Genomic DNA, 10,323 nt, shown 5'->3' on the forward strand with positions numbered 1-10,323 from the left:
ATGCACGCAAAAGTTGGAGAGAGAATAAGGAAGACCAGAAAAGAATCTATACCTTCAAATTATGGTGTTGGAGAAGAATAGCAGACGTATCATGAACTGCCAGAATGACAAACAAATCTGTCTTAGAAGAAGTGCAACCAGAATGCTCCACAAAAGCTAGGATGGCAACACTTCATCTCTCATACTTCAGGAGTGTTATCAGAAGGGACCAGTAACTAGAGGACATCATGTTTGGTTAAACAGAACATCAGTGAAAAAGAAGAAAAACCACAAGAAAATGGATTGACACAGTGGCATTAGCAGTGGGCTTAAGCAGAACAACAACTGTGAGGATGGTGAAGGACAGGGCAGTGATGTGCACAGTGTCACTATGAGATGTAACAACTTGATCGCCCCTAACAACAACAGCATCCATACTTTCACCTGTCTAACAAATATTGACTTATGATTACCTGATATAATGTTAGCGGAGCTACTAAAAAAATCAGTGAAATATTATCACTTCAAAACACAAAGTTATGGGGAAGATAAAATGTACAATAAATAAGGTTGTTGTTAAGTGTCAATGAGTCAGTTCCAACTCATAGCAACCCTACACAGGGTTTCCAAGGAGCATCTGGTGTATTTGAAACATCAACCATGAGGTTAGCAGTCCAGTGCTTATCCTACAGCATCACACCAAGACTCTGCAATAAGTAATAAGATGAAGTAACAATTTAAGACTCATTTAAAAACAAAAATATCCATAGCATTTCACATTACTGCAAAAGAACAAGCATATTGTAAGTTCCTGGAATCAGTCTTTATCCTGAGATGTGAGGATAAAAAATGTTGCAGAAAGAATAGAACTATTATGTGTAGCCACAACGAAAGGTGCATCATACAGTGGGGGCCTCTGCAAGCAGGCTTTTATTTTCACAAGACATCTGAGAGATTTCATTCAGATAACTTCTGACCCCATATATGTGGTCCGATGAATCATACCTGTTCTGACTTAAGCACAAATTTTACTTAAAAACAGACTTAGGGACTGAACTTGTTTGTAATCTCCAGACTGCCTGTATATAATATCGAGTTCACACAATGTCCAGATCACATAACATCCTATCTTACAAAATGTTAACATAGATTTTAAGCAACACATGGTAGTATATTATAAACTAGACTGCTACAAAACTTTTAAAGATAAAACAATAATTGCAAATTATGGAATAAAGGTTCCTACCAAGTCAATCACATTTGTAAGCACCACTCTCTTAAAGGCAATACTATAAAAAAGAAAAACAATTGCCATTGAGTCTGACTCATGGTGAGTGCTAGAGTAGAACTGTACTGATATTTTAGAAGCATACATAGATCATCAATTTCTTCTTCCAAGGTGCTTTTGAACGGACCTGAACTCCCTACCTTTAGATTAGCAGACAAGCACATTAGCTATTTGCACCTGTCAGAAACTTCAGACAATACAGAAAAACCCTAACACATTGTGGGGTCAAGTCAATTCTGACTCATACAAATCCTACAGGACAGAGTAGATTTGCCCACATAGGGTTTCCAAGGCCATAAATCTTAACAGAAACAGATTGCCACATTGTTCTCCTGCAGAGCAGCTGGTAGGTTTGAACCACTTCCCTTCTGGTTAGCAATAAAGAACTTTAACCAGTGACCCGCCAAGAATCCTCTAGCAAATACAGACATTTACAAAGCTTTAAATATCTGATAAAGTTTCTACATTCTTTTCCTCACACAAACACAAAATGACCTGTATCTTTAGGCAGCTATACCAAACTAACTCCCATAAAGTGGATTTTGACTCACAGCAACTCTATTGTTGTTATTGCTATGTGCCATGGTTCCGACTCACAGCGACCCTGCACAGGGTTTCTGAGGCTGTGAATCTTTACGAAAGCAGAAAACCTCATCCTTCTCCCACAGAACAACTGGTAGTTTTGAACTGCTGACCTTGATATTAGCAAACCGAATCGTAACCACTACACTACGAGAGCTCCTTTCTACGCTACCACAGTAACTCTCTAGGGCAATAGACCTGCTCCTTAAGGTTTCTGAGACTATAAATCTTCACAGGAACAGACAGCTTCATCTGTTTTCTAAAGAGTGACTGGTGAGTTAAGTCTACTATTAATTAGCAGCCCAACACCTAATCCACAGCACCTCAGGTGGCTGTGGTTGTGGTTATGTGCCATGGAGTAGGTTCTGACTAGCAACCCTATACAGGGTTTCCAGGGCTGTAAATCTTTACGAGAGCAGACCTCAGGTAGCTATATAAAAAACAAACCCACTGCCACAGACTAGATTCTGTCTCTTAGCAACCCGATAGGACAGAGAAGAATGACTCCTCTTTAAGGTTAGCTTGAGGACTAAGGTGCGCCTGACCCAAGCCAATAACCTCATATGCATGTGAAAGCTGGACAGTGAATAAGAAAGACCATAGAAGAATTGATGTTTTTGAGTCATGATGTTGGAGAATATTGAAAGTGCCATGGGCTGCCAAAAGAACCAACAGATCTGTGTTGGAAAAAGTGCTGCCAGAGTGCTCCTTGGAGGCCAAAATGGCCAAACTTCGTCTCTCATACTTTGGACATATTGTCAAGAGAGACCAGTTGCTGAAGAAGGATATCATGTTTGGTAAGGTGAAGGGACAGAGAAAAAGAGGAAGACCCCCAGCGAGATGGATTGGCCAAGTGGCAGCATCGATGGGCTCAAGCGTGGCAACAATTGTGAGGTTGTCCCAAGATCAGGCAGTATTTCGTTCTGTTGTGCATAGGGTCGCTATGAGTCGGTACCAACTCGATGGCACCTAACAACAACATATGGTTTCCAAGGAGCAATTGGTAAGCTTGAACCACCAACTTTATGGTTCAAACAGACTTTGCAGCCCAGAGCATTAACAACCCACAGCACCACACCAGGGCTCTGTGGTGGTGGCGGTGGTTATGTGCCGTGGTGTCAGTTCCGATTCACAGCGACCCTGTAAAGGGTTTCCGAGGCTGTAAATCTTTACGGGAGCAGCAAAAGCCTCATCTTCCTCCCACAGAACAGCCGGTAGTTTCGAACTGCTGACCTTGCGGTTCACAGCCTGATTAGTAACCACTTCACTACCAGAGTTCCTTACCAGGGCTCTGTAGGACCCCTGAAATACATAATATATTTCTGAATCCCAGTTAAGAACTAGTGTAAAGTTACTATGGATCACAGAAATGATGCCCCAAGATTTTACTCAAGATAGGTACTGGGATATAGTGGTTTTCAAAAAGTTCATTACACAGGCAAGGGGGAATAAGATTCTCTGTTTCCCTCTCTCACAGACACATACACACAAAGCAACTAAATAAAGTGTGCTACAAAAACTTATTAAGGGGTAAAGTAATATAAAAAATTATTTCCCTAAGAATATGACAACTAAAGTAGGAGTAAGTATTAAATGGACTAAAAAGATGAAAATGAGTTTCAGATACATGGATCAGCATATACAAACATATGTAGAGAGCTAGACTAGTTAGTAGAGGAAGTCAGGGGAGAACAGTATAATAGAAGATGGAAAGATTCACCTTGTTTGAGTTGGTCTTTACCAAAACAAACAGGTTTTAAGCAAAGGAGTAACCTGGCTGGATGTACGTTTCGAGGACTGCACTTCAGCTACAACATATACAAGGGGGGTAAAAATGATCTGCACTCCAGTAATATGAAAACTCCCATTCTTGCCACAGCTTATAACATCATTGAGCATGTATGTGAAATAATTCTGTTGAATAGACAAGTTAACAGTAACAGATTATATGGGAAATTATTTGCAAATTAGCATGGCTCTGCCTATGAAATAATCCACAATAGATTTGGGTTTCAAAAACTTTGTGTGAGATGGGTATGGAAACAACCCATGAAGAGCATAAACAGAAGTGTCTGGACATTTGAAAACAAAATTTGGACAGGCACTTGAAGGAAGGTAAAAGTTCCTTAAAAAAATCGTTACTGGTGAGGAGGCATGATTCATCACTACAAACCCTACAGTTAAATGGCAGCGTGTGGAATGGAAACATCCCCATCAAAAAGTTCAAAAGTCAACCATCAGCTGGAAAATTGACGCTTACTGTTTTCTGAGACTCACAAGGGTCAGTATTGGAACACTATCAGGAAAAAAGTTCAACAATTAGCAGTGCTTGTTACAGGGAGATGGTAACTGAAGAGCTGAAATCTAAAGTTCAGATTAAACCCAGAGGACTGCTATTCAAGGGCTTTGTGATCTTGCACAACAATGCATGTCCTAACACCTCTGCATACTATTGACACTCTGCAAAACTTCATTATTGTTGTTGTTGTTGTTATGTGCCGTGGAGTCGGTTCCGACTCATAGCGACCTTGCACAGGGTTTCCGAAGCTGTAAATCTTTATGGGAGCAGAAAGCCTCATCTTTCTCCTGCGGCACAGCTGGTAGTTTCGAACTGCTGACCCTGAGGTTCACAGCCCGATTTGTAACCACGTAGAAGACACTTACATACCCAAAATATTTAGAATACAAAACAAAACAACTAAAACCCCTTTCTTTAGTGTAGCAGCAGTGTCCTCCTCATAGGATTCTTGCTTTTCCAGTTCACTTTGAGACAACGAATTAAGATCGCCTAATGAAATTAACAAGTTCTGGTAGAACTGAGCGAAAATACATGCTGAAGCTGAATTTTAGATAGAATGAGAGATGGGGAATCAGAGACAATAAGTATAAACAGCTAATTCAAAAGTTTTGCTGTAAATGGAAGAGAAGTGGGACAGCAGCTGGAGGTAGAAACAGAGCGTATACCTTAAAAACAAGTAAGGTCTCATTCAAGACCAGCAATTTCTTGGGAAGCTAGAGTTCTCAATCCTCCCATTCATTTTCGACTGTCAGTAATAGTAGGTAATATGTATTGAAAGTTTATTGCTTAAAAGTCATGGTAGTACAAACGCTCTACAAACACGTGTAAGAAACATACTCTTATGAGCTTGTTTTTTTTGTTTTTTTTTTTTTCAGAAAAACACACTGAACAGAGTAAATACTTGTTTCAAAGTTCCACAGATAAAAAGTCGTGGGACCTAAGATCCAGACGTCTGTCTCTTGACATTTAGAAACGCTCTAGGGGAGTATCATTCCTGTGATGCGAGATCAATCCCGTGAAACTCCTCCTGCCGGTGCACCCTCTTCCCCCACAGCCCGCATCCGGAGATCACGCGCACGACGGAAAGACACAGAGGAACTTGTTCTGAGGCCCCTGTCAGTCCCATACGCTCCCGTGCTTACCTCGTTATTGAGGTTCAGAGTTTCCAACTGAGACATAGTAGGTCCAGAAACAAGATCAGCAGAATCAACTCTCCGTTTCTGCCGGCACGCGAACGGCGTCTGTAGGACTGCGGCTGCGTCAACACGCCTCTCAACGGTGGCCTCTTCCGCCCAAAACTCCCCCGGGGGCTGTTAAGCGCGAATATTTTGGCCTAAATCCAAGCTTTGAAGGGCGTAACGGAACTGAGAGTCAGCAACTTCCGGCACAAAGGACGCGACGGGATAGGGTGTTTCTTGGCAAACCATTAGCGAATGAGTGATTCAGAGGTTGCTGTACAACCTGTGTGTTTTCACTTAATAGTTATTGTTCAGAATGTTGATTTTAGTATGCTCTGGTGTAAACTGGCCGTGGCGATGTTGCAGTTTGTGTTTTGTCTTTCAGTGAAGGTGAAAGCTATTGTAAAAGGGTCAAGCACTTTAATCACCGATTTCTGATCCAACTTTGAATCTAGAATTTGTGAAGATTCCTGGGTTTTCTAGCAATGCATCCTTATAGATCCTCAGAGCTATGTGTTCAAGCTTCACTTGTAGCTGAAGTGTGGACATATTTGTCTACACGCTATGAGAATGTGTCCGCTTATACAATGAACATTTCTTATATCTACCTGTGGGAATGGCCTTGGGTAGAAGAGAAACCAGGATGTGAGTCAGTGGCGCTTGTAGGAGAAACTCTGGGCCACAAGGTCGGTTTGAATAACAAGGGCGGAGATTCAAACTCACTAGCTGGTCCTCAGAACCCCTCTCCAGGGTCACTGTGAGTCGAACCGAGTAACAACTACTAGATAATCCATTAACCGGCTCCTGTTGTGACGCTGTTGGATCAGGACTTGTCTGAAAACCACAAGGTTGGCAGTTAAAAGCCACCAGATGCTTCTTGGAAACCCTTTACAGGGTCACTATGAGTCGAAACTGACTTGAGTACACTTAGCAACAACAATACATTATTATGGGGTCTCGTGAGTGGAATTAGACTCCACACAACTTTTTGTGGTTGTCGTTTATAACTAATACTTACCAATTTCTAGTATTGTGTGTTACATAGCCCTGGTAGTGTAGTTTACACTTTGGACTTCTAACAAATAAGCAGTTTGAATCCACCAGCTCTCTGCTAGATAAAGATGAGCCTTTTTGCTCTCTGTAAAGATTTACAGCCTCCAAAATCCTTTGCAGGATGGACGCCAGTCTGAACCAATTTAAAGGCTCCCAATCACAGCCAACAACTAATATTTGGCATTCAAATGAATTAAGGGCAGGGCCAGAGGTTTGCAGGAATTTATCTTCAAAATCATAACAGAAATCCAGTAAGAAAGGAACTGTTATTCTCATTTTACAGATGAAGAAATTGACTTCAGAGGAGGCAAGTGTCTTGCCCAGGGTCCCCCAGCTGGGGAGACCACTGCTGCATGACTAAGTTGCTAGGCTCAGTACAAAATTGAAGATGTAAGAACTTTTGTTCAAAAAGAAAAAGGAAAAGTTTCTTTCCTTCCTCCATGATCTCTCTTAATTTGCCATGGTTAGGTTCTTTATTTTTGTTTGTTTTTTTGGTATTTAATGTGACACTCTCTCAAACACAGGATACTGGAGCTTACCGTAGTAGATATGCAGTGTGTGCACTTGAGCAAGGTGGCAGGAGTTACTGGTCATGGGCAGGAGAGTGGGAAACTAGAAAATCCATTTGAGGCATATTTTAGTTTCTTAGTTCTGCTATAACAGATATACCTTACATGGGTGGTTTTAGCAAACTAATTCATTGGAGCAGCTAGTGGGTTTGAACTGCCAACTTTGTGGCTCGCAGTCCAGTGCTGATCCTGCAACACCACACCAGGAGTCCCTATAGAGCTTGTTGTTGTTGTTATTTGTCGTGGAGTCGGTTCCAACTCATAGCGACCCTGTATAGGGTTTCCGAGGCTATAAATCTTTACGGGAGCAGAGAGCCTCATCTTTCTCCCACGGAATGGCTTGTAGATTCGAACTGCTGATCTTGAGGTTCGCAACTCAATTCGTAACCACTATGCTAGAAGTCTAAATCTAGGGAACCAGCTTTAGAGGAAGATCCTTGTCTCAGTTTCTTTAGCATTCTTCTTAGCATTCCTTAGAGACCTCCAGTTGGCTTCTGTCGTTATAACTTTTGTAGTTTTTTGCTTGGGTGCTTAATCTATTCATTGTATATTTAAAAAATAGAAAATATTGTATATTTTAAATTTGAGATATTTGAGTTCATTTAAGATAAGTTCTCATTAACATGACAAAAACCCCTATTCCCAAGTAGGATTGTAAAGTACCATGGACTGTCTAAAGAACAAACAAATCTGTCTTAGAAGAAGTACAGCCAGAATACCCCTTGACAGTGAGGATGATGAGACTTCATTTCACATACTTTGGATATGTTATCAAGAGGGACTACTCTAAGGAAAAGGGCATTATGCGTGGTAACGTAGAGGTCAACGAAGTAGATGAAGACCCCCAATAAAATGGACTGACACAGTGACTATAACAATGGGCTCAAATGACACAGGACCAGGCAGTGTTTCATTCTGCTGTGCATAGGGTTGTTATAAGTAGGAGTCCACGGCACTGAAAAATAGGATACAATAAAACTGCCTCACAGTGTTTCCAAGGCATAAATCTTTATGGAAGAAGATTGCTACTTCTTTTTTCTAGTGACCTGTTGGTAGGTTTGAACTGATGACCTTTTCATTAGAAATGGAGCACTTAGGCACTGTGCAATCAGGGCTCCTTCATCACAGGTATCCCCCCTGCCCCCTACTGATATGGAGTGGATTCCAACTCACAGTGACCCTTTATAGGGTTTCTGAGGTTGTGAATCTTTACAGGTGCAGAAAGCCTCATCTTTTTCCCATGGAGCTGCTGTTGAGTTTGAATTGCTGACTTTTCAGTTAATAGTCGAGTGCTTATTTACAGTGCCACCAGGGCTTTTTAATCATAGGTGGAGGTGGTAGGATTTACAATACAATTTCTGGGAGGGCCACAATTCAGTCCATTGTAGGGAGACCCAGAGGCATCTTGGAAGACAGACCTGGTATTGTTTTTCCAGAAGATCATAGCCTTGATAAGCCTATGGAGCAGTTCTAATCAAAACACATGGGGTTTCCATGATTTGGTATCAACTCCACAGCAACGAACAGCATCAACAACAGTGTAGGTAGGAGTGCACATGAACTGGGCTTACAAACCCAAAGATAAAATTATTAAGAAATTCAAGATTACAGTCAAGCAGCATTAAATCAACTGTAGGCCTACTTCTGAGCATTTTGCCTTGTGCCCATGAATTACAAGGCCACATGCTCAGAGTCCATTCTTTTAACACTTTATATTCAAAATAGCTCAGATTTGTACTTGAGTTAGTGTTCTTACGTTTTGATGCATGATTTGGGCAAAGATAGGTTAACTACTGACTTTTTGTTTGACTAGGTTACATGGCTAGTTTTTGCCCTTACTTGATCAACTGAGTTGTAATTCTCTCCCTTTTTGTATGCCTCTTCTCAATAAGGACAGGACAGCTCAGTAATTGCAATGTCAGCAGTTGAAATTCAACAGATGCTCTCAGAAAATCTTACAGGGCTGCTGTGTGTTGGAATCAGCTTGATAGCACACAACAACCTCAGTAAGGTCCCTAGACTGTAGGGACTTTAAAACTACAATAAGATACCATTACACCCCTATTATCAAAACGAAAGTAATCTGTTGCCATTGAGTAGATACTCATACATTGAGTAGATTCCCATATGTTACAGAGTAGAACTCCGTAGGATTTTCTTGACTGTAATCTTTAAGAAGAAGATTGTTAGACCTTTTTTTCATGATGCTGCCGTGTGGATTCAAACCACAACTTTTTGGTCACATTGTTGGTGTTAAGTACTGTGAAGTCAGTTCTGACTCATAGCCATCCTGTATAGTGTTTTCGAGGAGTAGCTACGGGGTTTGAACCACCAACCTTTCATTTCAAATTAACCTTGTGGTACAGTGTTTATCCTACAGTGCCACACCAGGACTCCGTAGATCAGAATAGCAGAGTGCAAGCCATTTTGCCACTCAGGGACTTTATATACCTATTGTTAGGTGCCGTCAAGTTAATTCCAACTCATAGTGACCTAATCTATGACAGCAGAATGAAACATTGCCAGTGCTGTAGCATCCTAAGAATGTTTGAGTTTGTTAATTTTTATGTTTGAGTCCATTGTTGCTGTCATTATATCAATCCTTCTCAATGAGGGTCTTTCTTTCTATTTTTCACTGGTCCTCCACTTTATCCAGCATGATATCTTTCACTAGGACCTAGTCCCTACAAGCAGCATATACAAAGTACAAGAGACAAAGTATTGCCATCCTCACCTCTTAGGAGCATTCTGGCTGTACTTCTTTCAAAAATAAATCAAAGAAAATTTGTTTGTTCTTCTGGCAACTCAGGGTATTTTCAATATTCTTCTCCAATACCATAATTCAAATGCATCAATTCTTCTACAGTTTTCCTTATACATTATCCAACCATCACATGCATATGAGGCAAATGAAAATACCATGACTTGGGTGAGACACACCTTAGTCTTCAAAGTGACATCTCTATTCTTTAACACTTTTAAGAGGTTGTCACTAAAATAAAAACATCTGACCATAACAAGTGTTGGTGAGGATATGGGGCAACCAGAACTCTTAAACACCGCTGGTCAGAGTGTAAAATGGTACAACCTTGTTAGAAGTAGTTTTGTAATTTTTAAAGAAATGTAATACCAACCACATGATCCAGGTGATCCCTTGCTAGCTATTAAGGGAAATGTAAGCATATACAGCATACAAAGACTTATACATAAATGTCCAGAGAAGCTTATTTGTAAAGGCAAAATATAGGAACAACCCAAATGTTCATCAATAGATGAATGGCTAGATTAGGAATTAGAGCCAGTTTGAACCAGTTTGGATGACTCACTGAAATTAGACCCGATCTCAATTGTTAAATGTAGATATACTTATTGTTG

The 10,323-nt window shown here is 40.7% G+C and overlaps 1 protein-coding gene across 1 annotated transcript in view; it reads right to left on the reverse strand.

Moving 5' to 3' along the window:
* Positions 1-6,655, reverse strand: part of SRFBP1 (serum response factor binding protein 1) — a 100,388-nt gene extending 93,733 nt beyond the window's left edge. The window contains exons 1-3 of the mRNA XM_006871644.1: positions 6,479-6,655; positions 5,291-5,458; positions 3,591-3,763 (exon numbers count right to left, since the gene is read on the reverse strand). Of these exons, the coding sequence (XP_006871706.1) occupies positions 3,591-3,763; positions 5,291-5,458; positions 6,479-6,655 (518 nt within the window). The remainder of the gene's footprint in view (positions 1-3,590; positions 3,764-5,290; positions 5,459-6,478) is intronic.
* Between the last annotated feature and the right edge of the window lie 3,668 nt (positions 6,656-10,323).

Source organism: Chrysochloris asiatica, unplaced genomic scaffold, assembly GCF_000296735.1.
Source record: "Chrysochloris asiatica unplaced genomic scaffold, ChrAsi1.0 scaffold00171, whole genome shotgun sequence".
Classification (NCBI taxonomy): Eukaryota; Metazoa; Chordata; class Mammalia; order Afrosoricida; family Chrysochloridae; genus Chrysochloris; species Chrysochloris asiatica.